General features: G+C 37.5%; 1 protein-coding gene across 1 annotated transcript in view; it reads right to left on the reverse strand.

Annotated features, from left to right (window-relative positions):
* Positions 1-18,573, reverse strand: part of GRIP1 (glutamate receptor interacting protein 1) — a 548,438-nt gene that overhangs the window by 203,065 nt on the left and 326,800 nt on the right. Inside the window, exons 3-7 of the mRNA XM_043967674.1 lie at positions 14,690-14,825; positions 12,042-12,187; positions 6,534-6,602; positions 3,112-3,187; positions 1,366-1,511 (exon numbers count right to left, since the gene is read on the reverse strand). Of these exons, the coding sequence (XP_043823609.1) occupies positions 1,366-1,511; positions 3,112-3,187; positions 6,534-6,602; positions 12,042-12,187; positions 14,690-14,825 (573 nt within the window). The remainder of the gene's footprint in view (positions 1-1,365; positions 1,512-3,111; positions 3,188-6,533; positions 6,603-12,041; positions 12,188-14,689; positions 14,826-18,573) is intronic.

Consider the following 18,573-nt stretch of genomic DNA (forward strand, 5'->3'; position numbering starts at 1 on the left):
AAAGATAAATTGATGGAAAAGCTGTATGTATCTATATATTCTAGAAACAATGATCCCACCAAGCTAAGACCTAGGAGCTCAGCAAGCCACCATTACTGACACATTATCATTATATAACCTTTATTCTAGCAGGGTTAGAATTACTATAGAAATTATGTTCCTGAAATTGTCTTTTATTTGGAAATAAATAGCTACGGGTTCAGAGCTTGTGTTCATTCTCCTCCCTGAACTCCGCCCCACCCCCCATCTCTAACTCTCTTCTTCCTTCCCTCCCTTGTTCTCTTCCTCCCTTTCTTTTCCACAGAGGTTCCGTATTTTTGAATTGTGGTATATGTTAATTCAAAGATTATCCATTTTTAAAGGAAGAAGAAATGTTCAGCCCCAGACTTCACTCATGAAGCAGAAACTGCACCATTTATCCCATTGGAAACTCTTCAAATGTAGTAGACTTTAAGCCATTTAGGAAATCTGATGCTTCTATAAGACATCTGGCCCATAAGATAGATTAGGATACTTTCACGAAACCCCTTTCCACATGAATCACACAGAGTGGGAAATAAAGGAGTCTGCCAGTTGTAATGTACGACTCCCCTTTTCTGTTACCATTTCATTGCAGTAAAACCTGCTTAGTGGAGTTAGGTCACATGTTACAGCCTGAAACTTGCAAGCACATTTGCTCTTTGATTTAGGTTCAATTTCAGGTTCTAATTCACCTTGGGTAATTTTTCTTCTCCAGTCAACATTATACAAATCCATCGTCTTAGCCTTTCTCTCAGTTGCTAACGTCTCTATCAGAAACCAGCTTTATTAGAGGTGTGAGAAGCAGACCTGGGGTATGCTTCTCTGGAATGATGATACATGCCTTTGCATTTCCCCCTAAATCTCAGTCGGATTACAAGGATAGACATTATTGCTGCCTTTGCTTAGGAAAGGTGATTACTCCCAAGTTAGACAGGAAAACATGAGGTCCTGATTTTTTTTTTCATGTATCCACAGTGACCACAGAATATATTCCTTATTTCCAATCCTCATGCTTATAAATGGAAAGGGGTACTCTGCTCTACATTAATGATCCTCATTTTAATGATCTGAGGAATGGTGGGGAGCAAAGTGCTTACAAGCACAGAGAGAACCACATAGATACAGCAAAACCTTATTATAGATCCTATCAACCTTAGGATTTGAAATTACTATAAAACTGCCTTCACCTCCTCCTGAACCCAAAAAGATTAATGATATAGTACTGAAGAGAACCTATTTGCTACAGGAGGGTCATAATTAATTCCAAAGTGGCTTATCATGGATGGATGGTAACCTATCATAGATAGCTTGGGGAATATACCTTTAGAATTGCAACATACATACCCATTACTGAGACATCATATTCTATCACCAGCGTCGCTTCCTGCCCACACTGTTTGAGAATACTCATGGCTTCAGCATGTGTGTTACCAGCAAGTCTGATGCCATCCACACTCAGCAGCCTGTCACCGGCTTTGATTGTGCCTTCTCTAAAGGAGGATTAAAGTCTTTATTAATTTAACATAATAGGGTTGGGCATCGATTCACTTACTTAAAGCAGTTGTCTCACGTACCTTCTGCCATCAATCCCATTTACATTTATTTTAAAGCATCAACTCTGACAATAAGAATGTTAAGCATTATCTGTTATTTAAAGTTCTGAAAAGAGGAGAATAATAACTACACATCATCAAATAACCAAGTTACTAATAGATAATAACATTTGGAGGACCCAAGGAATGTTTTTCCTCCTTTTAGCTTGACTGCCTGCTATCTGGAAATGATTTATGGTAAGCCTGGGAAATAACCACTCACCCACCTGCCCGGGGGAAGTGAGCAGGGAAGACTACAGATTTGATTCCTTTGGCTATCAGTGAACCTAGGTAGAATAGGGAGAGCAGCTTAAAAATTTCCCTGGGCTGCAAATTTTCCTACTGTTTTATGGTACCATTTGGCCATCATTAAATTAATTCAGCCTTATGTAGCCGGGGGGAAGGTGGCAAATACTCTCATCCCAATTTAAATGTTCCATATCTGCCAGTATTAGGGGAAGACCCTTCAATAACATTATTGAAAATAGCACTGAGGTTGGCATCTGGTGTCAAATTCCATCCCTAGTGACAGAATCAATAAGGTGTTAGGATCTGGTAAGTAGATGCATCTCTAGAGAAAATGTCAAATATAAAAATCTATGAAGAATGAAAAAGGGGTCTTCACAGTTTCCATTTAGATAATTCTCACCTTCCCTTCTTGACATTTGATTTTTCATTTTAAAAATTCTGGATGATTAGATTTCTTTGAGGGCCTTAATCTAATATCTCTCAGAATACAAGTCAGAGCAAGTTTGCACACAACTTAGCAATTAATGTTTTTGTGCTCAACCCAACTTGGAATGGCAAAAGGAAATGAAAGTATTTTCATTTTCTTCACACACAAAAGATGCATATACACACACAAATCAAAAATGAAGGAGGAAAAAAACCCAAACAAATCTTCACTCAAATATTGGACTGTGACATCTGTCAAAAGTGAACATTTTCCAGAATAAGACCCAAGTCAGCATTTTTTTTCATTCTTTAAAGCAAACAAAAACCTCCCATTTTGGTTTTCCCCATTTGTTTAAAAAATGTGACTTCAGATCCATGCTGGGGTAGAAAAGTCAGTTTGTATAAATAATCATTAATCAGCAAACTCTCTTATTAATTCCATAATATTCCCCTTAGAGACTCATTCAAAGTTATAAATAACAATTTGTTGATCTGGGTGGCAGCAAATAGAAATAAACATTCGTCCCTTAAGGCTGTAATTTGCAAATTGTTGTAATTTAAATATCTTGGGTATCTACATGTCTTATTATGAGAAGGGTGCATGAATTGTCTTTTTAAATGCAGAAAAGAGTAAAAGCATTCTATACTTTAAAAAAACATGCTCACATGAAACTCCTCTAATTTAGTCTTATATGCAATTTATAAATTTAAAAACTTGTTTATCTTAAACCCTGTAAGAAGTTCATCAAATTCTATGCCAAATAATCTACCTTATTCTCTCTATATATCTATCCAGATAGCTATAGAAAAAGATGAATTTTACCTGTCAGCAGGCCCTCCAGGTCGAACACATGTTATTACAACAGGACGAGATTTATTTCTGTCATCGTGGGCTCCACCTGAGAAAGGAAATGAACAAAATGGTTAAAAAAAAAAAGAAAGAAAGAAAAGAAAAAAGAAAAAGAAAAGAAAGACGTTTTCACTTTTGTGACTTTTTAAAGTTCATTTCCAATATCCAAGATGAAAAATAGAAGTTTTTATTTGGGAAGATAAATTGTCGTGAAGTTGTTAAAAAATAAAACAAAACTGAAATGTGATGCTTATAAAATGAGAATTATATTGTCAGACCTAAGTGCTATATTGGTTAGTTTGGCTAAAAAGATTTGTTTTCCCTTTCTCTTTTTTATTCATATAGATTTTTGGGTGAGGTAGTGACATGATTTGAGAAAAATTGCTAGGAAACTGCAATCTGGAAGAAATTAGGCATAGACCACATGCCAAAATAAACTCTAACTAGATACAAGCCTTAGACATAAAGGGTGACATTATTAAAAAAACAAAACAAAACAAAAAACTAGAGAAGCAAGCAAGACATTAGCTTTTGTATCTATGGATAGAAGATGGATTAATGACCAAACAATGGATAGAAGAAAGAATCACAGAAGACAAAACAAATGTTGGAGGGGGTTATAGGAAAACAGACACTCATGAACAGTTGGTAAAGATGTGAATTTTCCTTGCCATTCTGGAAAGCAATTTAGAACTATTCTTTTATACGTCTCTAAATTGTACATACATGCCCTCAGACTATGCAATAACACTAGGAGAAGCCTATGTCTCAAATAGATCAAAGAAAGAGGAAAAGGATCCATAGGTATAAAAATGCCTATAGGACCTCTTATCATAGTGGCAAAGTGGCATAGTGGAAACTACAGGATGCACATGTACTGGAAGTGAACAAGTCATGGTATACAAATGTAATGGAGCATTATTGTGCCCTATGAATCGATGAAATGGATGGTTTCGTAGGAATCTAGAAAGACCTGTTTAAACTGATATAGAATGAAGAATTAGGACTAGAACGATAATTTATACAATAACAACATTATCACTAAAACAAATATCAAGTTTTTTAAAAACTTGATCAATGTACAGACCAATCATAATTCCCAAATACCAATGATAAAGTATCTTCTTTACCGCGTGGTGAGAAGCTCATGATGCAGAATAAGACACACATTTTAGAGACAGCCGATGTGGTCATTTGTTTTCCTTGATCATGTATTTGTTATGAAGAATTTATTACTCATTCTTTTTTCCCCAATGGGCAGGGGTGAGAAGGATAAGTAGGAAGGCAGGAAAGGGGAGGGAGGGAGAGGGAGATGGCGAGATGGCGAGATGGAGAGACAGAGAGACAGAGACAGACAGACCATGGAGGCATCTTTTATTTGTTTGTTTGTTTGTTTATTTATTTATTTGGTGAGGCAATTGGGGTTAAGTGACTTCCCTAGGGTCACACAGCTAGTAAGTATCAAGTGTCTGAGACCAAATTTGAACTCAGGACCTCCTGAATCCAGGGCTGGTGCTCCATCCACTGCGCCACTAGCTGCCCCCATCTTTTATTTTTTTAAAAAGAAAAAATGCAGATGAGAGAAAACAAGGAAGTCCAGAAAGCCCAGTCAAGCAGGATAGCTTTCAAATCTAATTTATCATATTTTTGAAGAGAAAAGCAAACTATGAAATGGCAGTCTTAAGCTTCATATACAATCCTTTTTTTATCTTTTATGATGTGGATGGAAATGAGGTCCATTTTATTTGCTATTACACTCAGAATAAAAATATATTTTTATAAATTTACTGATATAAAAGATATCAATAATATCTAAACAAAGAGTAAGCAAAAATTAACTCGTACTAAGATAAATAAATAATATATTTATTATATTGTTATTTATAATAAGATAAATACATTTTTTAAAAAGCCTTTTCCCAAGATTGCTAGAGTTAAAAGGGATTTTAGAAGCCATAAAATAAAAGCTCTGACCAGATATGATAATTCTACAACGTCCTTGAGAAACAGTCCTACACCCTTAGCTTAAATACAATCAGCAATGGGGGAGGTAATTACTTTGTTCTTTGTTTAAGATCACAAAACAAATTATTGCTAAAGCTGGTAATTCAGGTCTCTTGATTCCTAAACCAGGGATTTTCCTCCAAATCAGTGTCTCACAGGTGTTAAAGTTTGGTACAAATTCTATACCTAGAATTATGTAGGTTAGATGAACATCTGTTGTTTTTTAAACTCATGAAGCATTTACTACTTTTGATGAAAATGGGTCATTTGTATTAGGCATCTTGTTCATCTTCTTTTTTAAAGAGGACCAATGATATCACAAGGTGATGTCTTAACTCACGTGAACTGGATTTAAGTGAAGGAGAATTGTGCAAAATTCACATCTTAGTAATATAAGGAATCTTGAGTTATGACTGCTGAAATCCTCTCAGGGTTTGGGGCAAATTTTCATTCTGCTAAGCCAAATTTGCTATAGGTTTCCATGGGCCTATCCTGAAATCCTTCTACTCAATAACTAAATGCAAGCAGAAGTGGCATAGTACATGGTGAACTGGCCTTGGAGTCAAGAAGACCTTTGTTCAAGTCTCCTGACACATAGTTGCTAGAGGACAATGGACATGTCACTTAACCTCCCACAAAAAGTATTCCCTCTGGATGAAATCACAAATCCAGAAACTTCCCCACCCATCAGATTTCCTAAAACAATTTAATGTAAAATACTGTTCTCATGATAAGAATTACAACAGCAATATAGACTCCATCCTGAAGGGTGGAAATTGCTACCACCAAATATAAAATACTTTGGGTTAGAAATTATAATAACACTTGCTTAGTGCCACAATTGCTTTTTTTTTTTTGTGGGTTAAGTGACTTGCCCAGGGTCACACAGCTAGTAAGTGTCAAGTGTCTGAGGCCAGATTTGAACTTAGGTCCTCCTGAATCCAAGGCTGGTGCTTTATCCACTGTGCCACCTAGCTGCCCCCAGAATATAGTTTTTAAAAAAGGAGCTGATCTGCATCTGGAGTAGGCAGTTTCCTTGCCATAAGCTCCCTATGTCAATGAAATCACAGGTAGCCTCTGCAACTTTGTCTAATTCTTACTGAGTGGGGTATTCAATTTCCAAATATACATCATTTTTAACTTACTTGGATTTGCTACTTTTGCACACTGAAGTCTTTTAAAAATACCCAGAATTTTACTGATATCTATTGTATTTATTGGTCTTTTATTTTTAAGAAAAAAAAGAGGATACAAAGTCTCCAAGGTGGCTAGCCAACTGAACATGTCAGTTATACTTTGATGATCAATTGCAAATTCATTGCCTCTATTTTGTCAAATTGGCTGACCATTCATTATTTCCCCTTCAAAAAGACATACCTCGTATCACAAGCCAAAAGTGTTGCCTTCTTTGTGTAAAGTAACCTCTGCCGTTCGGAATACAACACCAGATCCTTGCACAGCTTGGGGAAAGAAATAGCAAAAAGTCAGTCTGGAATCAGGTGGGAAGACTGGCCAAAGCATCACGTATTCTCATTTGTAAAATGAAATGATATTTTTGTTTTGTTTTGCTGAAATGATATTTTAAAAGTGTAGCATGAATACTCCATCTCCTGATTTCAAACAAACATTCAAGTGATTTTTTAAAAAATCAAACATACACAAATGTAACTCTGGACTCAGTGCCTGGAGGCCGAGGTGGCACTAATCTGTTTTGTGACCTTGGTAAAGTAAAGTAGCTTCTACTTCATACTCTGTATAATCAGCAGGATGGAGTATTGAGTCTCCAATAGATAGAATATCCTTTTTGGGTCTAATAATCTGCCTTCCCATAGAAAAACACTGAAATGATATACAAATGCTTTGGGAGGGTGGGGAGTCCTATTCTCACTGAATACTATAGATTAAGTTGGAACTAAAATGACAGCCCCTTTCTTTTGATATAATTCAGTTGGCAGGGGAGATAATTGGGAATGTTGGCTTTTAAAAGAATGATAGCAAAGATCTTTTGCAAATATAAATAGCAAATTGGTTTTCCCTTTTAAATATGCCAAACTGTTGGTTTATGAGTAGGATAAAATTTCTGAGTCCCAGAACATAATTTATTTTTTGTATGTTTGCCCAGTTGGCAGGGAAAGCAGGCTTGATTGTCAGAATTCCAGTGGCCTTGCTTGATTAGGCTGTTGCACAAAGATGTTTTGACACAATATGTTTTCTGTCTAAATCGACATTGCTGTTAAACAAAGCAGGGGAACTATGGAGATAAAATTGGCAGGTGAAAAAATAACTGGAGCTGAGAAAACCAAATGGTTAAGCTGTGATAAATTTGAATGAGATATCAGCATGCTTATTCCATCTTTGCATCACTTGGTGTGATGGTTTTCAAATGATGAAATTATTAGATCGTTGTAAAAAAGAAACTTTAAAATCTAAAGAACAAAGGCATAGAACTTGATAGCAGCTCTATTTGAACACCTATAATTTTAATAGAAAAATGCAAAAATTTATGTATTTTATAGCTGCAAAATATTTGTTAATGTTACCAGAATCTAATAGCTTTATGACATAAAACTGTCATCATGAAATTAGGGAATATTGCAAAAGGGCATCACTAATTATTTACAGGAATAGCAAGTAGTTATAATTAAGCATTAATGACAAAATTTTTAAATGTCAGGAATTCCAAACACCTAAAAGAGTGAGCATGGTTTTGAAAGGTCACATAATTCAATTTACAAAACTTGCATCCTATCCAGTCATGGTTTAAAACGCAAGAAAAAAAAGTACTTGGATCAAAAGCAAAATAATATAAAGTAACAGCCAAGCAAATGTTTTCGGTACCTCACTGATTTAATTAAATGCTCTATTCCTGCCACAACACAAATTTCATTTTGTTTTAATCAGCTGGAAACTGTAGGTATAAGAAGCTGTGAATGTGGGAATATGGTTTTAATTAAAAGAAAAGGAAGACATGTCCTCTCATTTGTATGACACACCAGGGTCCTTGATGAAATTAGTCAAGAATGTTTTGACCTTTCCATTCTTTAAATTTAAATCATTAAGTCAACTTTCAATTAATTACCTATAGCTAACCTGGAACCCATTTTAATCTTAGGCTAGGTTTTTGTTTTGTTTTTTTTGCCAGCCCATCTATGCTCAGAGGATGAAAGATAATTTTAATATTTGCTTAAGCAAATATAGATTAGAAAGATGAGAAACCAAAATCTCAAAATCTTATCTGTATCCCTAGACCACATATAAATGCTTTGGGGAATTTCTCATTTTCTTAAGATTATTCATATCATTGTTAGTATAAATAATCAAGGGTAAATGCCATTTTATTTTAATACGTGAATCTTTAGTTAAATTCATGACTTCTCTCTGGATGGCTGTACATTTACACTTAGTATGCATAAAATGAAAAGCATGGCATAATTATTTTATTTACATATACATCCGAGGACACTAAGGTACAGTTAAGTGGTTTGCCTAAGGAATCAAAATTAGCCCGTGGGAGGATGCTAAGGTTGGAACTCTGGTAACTTCAGAAACATTATCAGGAGGAAAGCCCACTAACCTGTGACCCTTTATTTTTTCATTTTCATTATGACATCTGCTGTCAACCAATCAAAAGCATTTGTTAAGCATTCACTATGTGTCAGGCAATGTATTAAGCGCTAGGAAGATAAAGAAAGGCAAAAACAGTTCCTGTCCTCAAAGGGCTTACATTCCAGTAGTAGATAATAAGGTATTTATTTATTTGTTTGTTTGTTTGTTTATTCATTCATTCATTCATTCATTCATTCATTTATTTATTTTGCAGGGCAATGAGGGTTAAGTGACTTGCCCAGGGTCACATAGCTAGTAAGTGTCAATTGTCTGAGCCTGGATTTGAACTCAGGTACTCCTGAATCCAGGGCTTTATCCACTGCGCCACCTAGCTGTCCCTGATAATAAGGTATTTATGAGAAAGATACAGAATAAATGGAATGTTATCATGGAAAAGAAAGCCCTACTAGCTGGGAGGATGGAGAAAGTGCTACATTACTGTTTTTTTTTTTAATTATAATTTGTAATTCAATTTTTTTTCTGACATTTCACCTCATTCCTGGAGTTGGCTGAGTATCAAAGAACTGTGGGCTTCTTAGCCTTTGTCACTTCTGCTCTGATTTAATCACAGGCACCCCCTTTCAAAGTTCTGATGCCATCTAAGTCTAATAAATGAAAGGATTTAGATTGTCTTCTCCGCCTCTTTGCTCTCAGAGGCCTGCATTCGTTTTCACCATATGAGAAATGATAATGAGAAATAGCTAAATAGTGGGGTGATGCATAGAATAAAAGCCTTTGTCTTTTTTAAAATTAGTGTTATACTTATTTTTCTATGTGTCTCACTCCCCCCTCCTAGGTAGGGCCTAGAACATCAATGGTTATTGAATTATTATAAAGCTTTTTATAAATCAGGAGTTAACTTATTAAAATTATTTTTAACTTATCTACTGGCAAGGTAGTTTTTAGATTAATTTGTATAAAATAGTAAAATCACACATTAGCTTGCATGCCTGATCTCCTAAACAGCTCCTTAACAATGGCTTATGACAGTGGTTGAGAAAGTCAGTGGTTGAGACAACCAACTGACTGTGACATATGAAAAATTCAAGAGACATAGTTTCTGGGTAATTCATCATTTTATTAATAATGTTAGCAAAGGGGTCAGTGACATTCTCAAAGGCCACAAACCTCTCAGAATCCATTCAATGCTGATATACCCTTGGAAGAGTGGGTGTTCCTGAGGGTGGTAGTCAATTCTGACTGGTTAAAAATTAAGGAGGAGAATGAATATTATGAGAGGTGGTCTTATTCTAATGAGGGGCTGGGGAAAATGACCCTGATCTCAGTCTTGGTCAAAGAGACTTATCTATACCCTTATCACTCCATTTAAGGTAATCTAGACAAAGGAGAATCTACTTTTTCTCAGACCTAAGTAAAACACCATGGACCAGGGGCAGTGGATAGAGCACTGGCCCTGGATTCAGGAAGACCTGAGTTCAAATCTGGCCTCAGACACTTGACACTTACTAGCTGTGTGACCCTGGGCAAGTCACTTATCCCCAAATGCCTCACCAAAAAAAACCCCAACCAACCAAACAAAAACAAACAAAAAACACAATGGACCAGAATTCATCAAATCACCGAAATTAAAAGTTTTTTACCTTCTGAACAGACCTAAGTTTTCCCCTCTCATTATCAGCCCTGTACTTCAAAGGCTGCCTGAATAACCCAGAGGGGTTGATTTCTGAATGAGGAAATAGAAAAGGGGAAGAACCTTAGACCTAATTCAATAATTGGTTATTAATATGAGAGAAATAATAATTTCTCTCAGACCAGCAGAACTTTAGGAAGACCACACACCTCATAATGAACAGCACACTTTGAACAAAATTTCAATTGGGTTTCTGAATGAAGGTTTAAATTATAATAATAAGGACCACTGAATTTTCAGTGTCAGGCAAAGATTGGGGACTGCAAGCGGTGTTATCTATGAGAATTGGTCCAAAATTATTGGGAATGGTTAGCCTGATGCAGAAAAAATTGAGATATGAGAAATGTCCACCAGTAGTTGAAAGGTTGTGATTTATTATAAAGATTGGGTCACAAAGTATTAAAATAAATTGGTCAAAGTTGCAGAGAAGTAGATTTCACTTGAGTGTAAAGAAAACTCTTCAAATAATAGTGTCCCAAAGTGGAATGGGTTGTTCCATGTAATGAGTTCTTTGTCAACAGACATGCAGATTTTCTCACCTTGTGAAAAGAGACCTGTACTAGTTCTCCTCAATGCTAGTGCTTTCTGTCTCAGATTACTTCCATTTTACAATCATTATTCTTCCATGTACAGGGTTATTTGTATATTGTCTACTCTATTAGAATATGATTTCCTCAAAGACAGGAGTGTTTTTGCATTTCTTTGCATTCCCAATGTTTAACATAATGCTTATAATATACTAGAAAGTCCTTAATAAATGCTTGTTGACTTAACTAGATAGAACCAAAGATCAAGCAGGTCAGAGAAGGGAATTCTACTCAGGTAGGGGTTGTGGACAAGAGGAATTCTCACATTTCATTCAAATCTGAGATTCTGTGATTCTTTAGCTCATTATAGAGATGGGGACCGGATCTCTTCTTTTATTTTTATTTATTTTATTTATTTTGCGGGGCAATTGGTGTTAAGTGTCTTGCCCAGGGTCACAATGCTAGTAAGTGTCAAGTGTCTGAGGACAGATTTGAACTCAGGTCCTCCTGAATCAAGGGCAGGTGCTTTATCCACTGCACCACCTAGCTGTCCCCCAAACCCTCTTTTTATAGATAAGGAATTTGAGGCCTGTTAATATCTTCATGATGGGAAGAAATGAGAGGTAGCATAGGGTCAAAGGTAAGAATAAAAACGTATCAACTAAACATGGGAGCAGGACAAATAGGAAGCAAGAGTCAGAATCTTGCCTGCCTTGCTTACTACTCATACTGCATGATTTAACAAAAGCTAATTAAAAACCTCTTGGAAATGATCTGACCTATGCTTGCCTCTATTCCATAAAGTGAGTACCTATCATGTGCTTGGCACACAATAGGTGATTAGAAAAAAAAGATTACTACTGACTGAAGCACTTAAGTGACATAAAATGTTGAGATATCTTTAATGGAATGACATTATAATTTCATTATTGCTTGCTAGTTAGACTAATTTTTACTTAAAAGATACTGACTTTGCTACATAAAATCATTCTGAAATAATAAGGAACAAAGAGTTACCATGACTATGAAGAGGCACTGATGGTAGAGGTGAAAACTTAAAATTGCTTTAGAAAGAAAGTTCCTTGGATACATTGCTCAGGAATGGGATGACTTACAGATGGATGGGAGCTCATATTCCACTTCAAGAATGACTCTTTCCCCAACATTCTTCAGTAAACTGATGATCTCATCATGGCGGAATTTGGTGAGGTTGATTCCATTCACAGCTTTGATGTAATCTCCCACATCTAACTGATCACTTCTGCAAAATACAGACTTTGTGTTTGTTGGCAGTTCCTCACCAGAGTCCCTTCATCCTTATCCCCCAACCCCTACATCCTTTTCATGAGCAAACATGTAAACATTGATACCTGAGTTGGTCAACTCAAACAACCATATTAACCCCTGTATATGAAATGATGTATAGACTTTCCAGGCTAACAACAACAACAACAACAATAATGGTGGGCATTTATATGGTACTTTAAGACTTACAAAATACACATATTAGCTCATTTGATACTTACAATAGTCCTAGGAGGTAGGTGTTGTTCTTATCCCCATTTTCCAGATGAAGAAATTGAAGTAGAGATGTTAAGCGACTTGCCCAAGGTTACACAGCTAACAAGGGTGTGAGGCAGGATTTGAACTCAGGTCTTCATGATTCCCAAGTCTAACACTCTTTTTACTGTGCCAACTATCCCATTTCCATGTTTATACATATTGCTTTGCCTTCAACTAGGTTCAGCTAGGTAGTGTAACGGATACAGGACTGAAGTAAGGTTTCAAATTCAGTCTCAGACACAGACTAGCTGTGTGACCCTGGGCAAGTCACCTAACCTCTGTTTGCCTCAGTTTCCTCATCTGGGAAATGGGGATAATAATAGTACCTACCTCACAGAACTGTTGTGTGGCTCAAATGGGATAATATTTATAAAGTGCTTAGCACTGTGCCTAGCAGACAGTAGGCACTCAATAAATGCTTATTCCCTCCCTACTCGCATCACTCTTTCTCCTTGCCATAAACAGCTGCAAGTTGGCCACTTTAAAATTTTTAGCCAAACTCTACACGTAAACCAACAGAGGCCAGTGAAACTAAAGCTAAGAATAAGAAGTGTCACCTACAAAGTCATAAGAGTTTCATTCAAAATTGTGAATAATTAGGGGGCAGCTAGGTGCCACAGTGGATGAAGCACCAGCCCTGGATTCAGGAGGACCTGAGATCAAATCCAGCCTCAGACACAAGGCACTTACTAGCTGTGTGACCCTGGGCAAGTCACTTAACCCTCATTGTCCCGCAAAAAAAAAAAAAAAGAATAAAGGCTTGAAGAAAAACAAAATTGTGAATAATGGATTTATTTAACCATAGGCCAGGCTTAAGTCCCTCACCTTCCATGAACTATGAATTCCAACAGTCACTGTGCTAAGAAATTAATAATATGCCATATTTCCTGTAGACTTTTTGTTTGTTTGTTTTGTTTTAGACTTTTGTTTTTAAGCAGCAAAGAGGAGAAAGAATTGCAATGGTAATAAATAAAGCCTTTAATTTACAAATAAACATGCCTTCATCCATATATGGATCATTAGAAACAATTAGCACCTTGGCCTTTGGAAAGCTTTGTAATAAGTCATTCATCTAGAATGTATCTTACTAGGTGAGGGCTTTCAAATAAATGACTGCCTGAACAAGGTTACCTGTAGATGTTTCAGGTTCATTTCCAATGAAGTCTGCTTTTTCCTCTTGTCTCCTCTGTGAGAGACTTCATACCTCCCAGGGCAGTTGTTTACCAACAATTTGAAAAACTAAACGGGCATTACACATATTCATTGATTCTTACCAGGACCTTGTGAGGTGTGTGCTAAATAGTATTATCATTTTTAAATAAAGAACTTGGTTCAGACTAAGATTAAGTGACTTGGCCATAGTAAATGCAGCTAATAAGTATCTGAGGCTGGATTTGAACTGAGGTCTTCTTGACTGCCTTAGGTAGTTTGGAATTCAAATTCCAAAAGGAAAAAAAAATTAAAATCCTTGCTAGAACTTCTCTTTTCTTTTAAACCACAACACATATTACTTTCTGGAAATTCACGGTCATTAGAATTTCCTCAGATCAAAGGAGGGAACATGACATTAAAAAAAAAAACAACTGTCTTGGATTTTCATCTTCCACAATCCTTAAGATAGTTATTTGCATGTTGCGTGTCTATTTTTCTTTTTAATGCCTTTTAAAAAAAATCTAAAATTTTTTTTAAACATCTCAGTTGCATTTTTAAATGTCACATTTATATTGATATGCTCTAACCATCTCTCCCCCCACCCCTTCTCCCAAAGTAAAGCAACATCACTCTCTTCAGGCAGCCGATTTTCAGTGCAATAACTTATTTGGCAGCATGCTGAACAAATTTGTCAAAATTCAAAGTAATGATCAACTGGTTACCCTTGAAATAACTTTGGAAAACTTTGCTGGTCCTTCTGGCTTAGCCCAAGGACAGAGAGACAGAGAGAGAGAGAGACAGAGAGAGAGAGAGAGAGAGACAGACAGACAGACAGACAGACAGACAGACAGACAGACAGACAGAGAGGGAGAGAACAAGTGCATGTCTCGGTCGAGCTCCCAAAATATGCCCTGCTATGTTTCTGCTCTGATGTGCTGCCTTGCAGATTGTGGTGGTCACTTTTTTATTTATTAGTGACCTTTTCGATGAGGTTTTCATTTTGGAAACCAGCCCACCCAATGTGATTGTTTTGGGTGTGTGATATTACCTGGCAGCTATTCCTCCTTGCCGAAGGTTGGATACCCTCGGTTTGCCATCCTTGTCGATTCCACCCGACACCGTAAGCCCTAGGGTGGTGCCTTCTTTCTTCATTAATTCCACAACTGTGGAACCTTTGAATTCCTCTGTTAAAAGAAAATAATATATTTTTATTAAATGCCAGTAGGACCACATATGCTTTGCGTGTATGTGTGTGAGTGCATTTAGGGACCAATTCTCCCCAACTTATCACCCTTCCCACCCCACCATCAAATCATATGTTTTTATGAGGAAAAAGTATCTGTGGGCTCCTTCCATTACAATTCACAGTCTACATCATAAAAATCTGCATGAGAATAAATCTAAAGCAGATATTCCATTAAAAGTTATTAAAATGGGCACCGGTGGGGTAGTTTGCTCTGGGTTGCCAATAAATAGTCTGGCTTGGCTTATGCACAGAAGACAATTTTTTTCTCTTTGTTCTTTGTCACTCTCAAGTGACCTTTTTATAGAACACTATATCTTAACAACAACAAATAAATTGGGAAGGAAGAATTGAATCATAACACTGTGGACGAATGGGGTTCTTTAGAGGACAGAATCCCACAAGGGCCTACTTTCAATCAATGTGCCCAGAATGACAAGGCTCTGAAGTAACCCCGAACATGCTGGGGTATAGAGAAGGGGATGTGATCACCTCCCGGGGAAGGGGCCTCTTGCTTGAACCATGACATAAGCAAGGCATGGCGTCGGCAGCCCTTGGTAAACATGGTTCTCCATAGAGGCTAAAGCTGCTGCAGATCAATACGATTACCAACAGCCTATCCCACATCTTGGCGGCTGACATTTATTTTCATTTCTTAAAGAATTCTGGCAGAATTGCCTTTAAATCACAACAGTGACTCAAATCACAGATGACAGAATGTCTCACAACGTGATATATGATACGGCTGGATTTGCCGCTGAATCCTTGGATAACTACCTCATGTCCTCTGATCATGGCTTTCATAGACTCATAGAATACTAGGCTTTGAAGCTGGAGGAGCCTTAATGAGGTCTGAGTATCAGTTAAATGAGCTAAGGATATTTAGCCTGGAGAAGGGAAGAATTAGAGGAGGGAAGGGGAAGACACAGAAGTCTTCTTCAAATATTTATTATTTTTTGTTTTTTGTTTTTTTAATTTTTGCAGGGCAATGAGGGTTAAGTGACTTGCCCAGGGTCACACAGCTAGTTAAGTGTCAAGTGTCTGAGGCTGGATTTGAACTCGGGTACTCCTGAATCCAAGGCCAGTGCTTTATCCACTGCACCACCTAGCTGCCCCCTCTTCAAATATTTAAAAGAAGGAATCCTGAGAAAATGGCAGAATGAAAGGTATCTTAGATGGAAGCTTTTCCCTGACCATGCCAAACAATCTGAGACAGGTAAATCTGGAAAATTCAACACTGCTTGGAAGGAGAAGAATGAAAGAACCTATTATGAATATAATTCTTATTGAAAAAGACACTGGGGGGCAGCTAGATGATGCAGTGGATAAAGCACTGGCCCTGGATTCAGGAGGACCTGAGTTCAAATCCGGCCTCAGATACTTGACACTTACTAGCTGTGTGACCCTGGGCAAGTCACTTAACCCTCATTGCCTCGCAAAAAAAAAAAAAAAAAAAAAGACACTGAAGACCAATTCATCCACCCGTTTCTCCTGGTGCTTCATAGCTTCCTGAACCTCCCCTAGTTCCACAGTCCTCATGCTGGCTCAGAATGACCCTTTGTTTATGGTCATTTAAGTCAACAGCTTTCCAAGTAAACCTCTTGGTAGTTTCTTAAATGGGCCCCTTTTCCCAGGGTTGGTAGGGGTGTCATTGTTGCTAATATTCCTGCCTCCAGATTTCACCATTTCCCACCACTTGTGTGCTAGACCAGGGCAGGCTAAGGTCCTTGTGGCAAGGGCAATTTTTGGTATCCTACTTCTGGAGATACTCCCAAGGCTATTTCCTAGACAGAACCTGACTCTCAAGACCAATTGAGGCCTATGGAAAAGATCAACCCTGAGATCAATAACTCAAATCAAATCACATCATAGTAGATGCTTGGCCAAGTGCTTCCTATGTGCCATGCACTGGCGATACTGGGAAAGGCAGAGACAGCCCCTGATTTCAAGGAATTTACAACTTAATCTAATCTAACATTAATCTAATCGCAACAATATGTAAGCACCTATGTATGAACCAGATATATAGAGGATAAATTGGAGACAAGACAAAGGGAAGGCACCTTATTAAGGGGCATTGGGAAAGGTTTCTTGTAGAAGGTGGGGTTTTAGCTGAGAAGAGAAAGAAGTCAGGAGGCAGAGACAAGGAAGCAGACAAGGAAGGCAATGGGAACAGCCTAGGGAAATGTAGAGAGCTGGAAGATAAAGGGTCTTGTAGGAGGAAGTCAGTGTCACTGGATTATCAAGGGGAGGAAGGAAAAAGAAGACTGCAGAAGTAGGAGGGGCCAGGTTATAAAGACTTTTTTTTTTTTTCAGGGCAATGAGGGTTAAGTGACTTGCCCATGGTCACACAGCTAGTAAGTGTCAAATGTCTGAGGCCGGATTTGAACTCAGGTCTTCCTGAATCCAGGGCTGGTGCTTTATTCACTGCGCCCCTAGCTGTCCCTATAAAGAATTTTAAATGACAAATGTTAGACTTTACATTTGACTCTGGGGGTAACAGAGAGCCACTGGAGTTTGCTGCATAGCTGGAGGAAGGTGACATATTCAGACTTACACTTTAAGAACACTCCAATGGCTGGCCGATGGACTGGAATGGGGACCAATTTGAGGCAGAAAGACCAACCAAAAGGTTATTGCAGTAGTTCAGGCATGCGTGATGAAGACCTACACTGGGTTGGGGGCAGTGTCTGAGGAGAGTTGTTGGGAAAAAGGGAAAGGGGTAACTGTGGAATAATATGGAACATGGTAAGGCAACCATCACCGCCACCACCACAAAGAATCTCCAAGATGGTTAAGAAGGGCAAAGAATTAAGCAGCAATATCAAAGAAATAAGATGGAAATGGGCACTCATAAGGGAAAAAAATAACCAAATCCAAACAAAGACTAAATTTAAAACAAAAGACAGAGATGCTCTCCAAAATAGCAGATCCTCTGAAAGACTATATGGAATTGGGATGTGAAAACAAAATATTAGGGAAAATGATAGAACAAGATTAACATAAGGATTCTAATTTTTCCGGAACAAAAATTATGAAAAAGAAAATCTTGGTGGCGTGGTGGATAGAGCACTGATCCTGAAGTCAGGAGGACCTGAGTTCAAATCCAGCCTCAGACACTTGACACTTACTAGCTGTGTGACCCTGGGCAAGTCACTTAACCCCAATTGCCTCACCAAAAAAAAAATGTAATTCAAAAAGAAAATCTCAGTGTAGTACTTAAAGAAATCATGCAGGAAAAAATGTTCATAAATATTGGAAGCACACAGAAAATTATGTATTGATAGAATTCGTAGGACATTGACAATTGGCATGTTATTAAATACCCATTAGCAGGATGCTAGGCACTAGAGATACAAATACAAAGAATAGCTTAATGGGGGACATGTAACAAGGACATATAATAATATACAGCACACATAAAGTAAATAAATACAAACATATAGGAGGTAATTAACTATGAGGGAGTTTAAGAGGGGAGGTACTATGAGAAAGGAGATCGGGAAAGGTTTCATATAGAAGAGGGCTCCTGGGCTGTATATAAAAAGAAGGGAGGAAGTTTATGAGGCAGAAGTAGGGCAGATATGTATTTCAAGGATTGGAGACAGCCGGTATATGCAGACTGGAGGTGGAACAGCATGTGTGAGGAACAGAGAGAAGGCCAATTTGGCTAGTTTATAACGTCTGGA

This window comes from Dromiciops gliroides, chromosome 5 (genome assembly GCF_019393635.1).
Source record: "Dromiciops gliroides isolate mDroGli1 chromosome 5, mDroGli1.pri, whole genome shotgun sequence".
NCBI classification, from domain to species: Eukaryota; Metazoa; Chordata; class Mammalia; order Microbiotheria; family Microbiotheriidae; genus Dromiciops; species Dromiciops gliroides.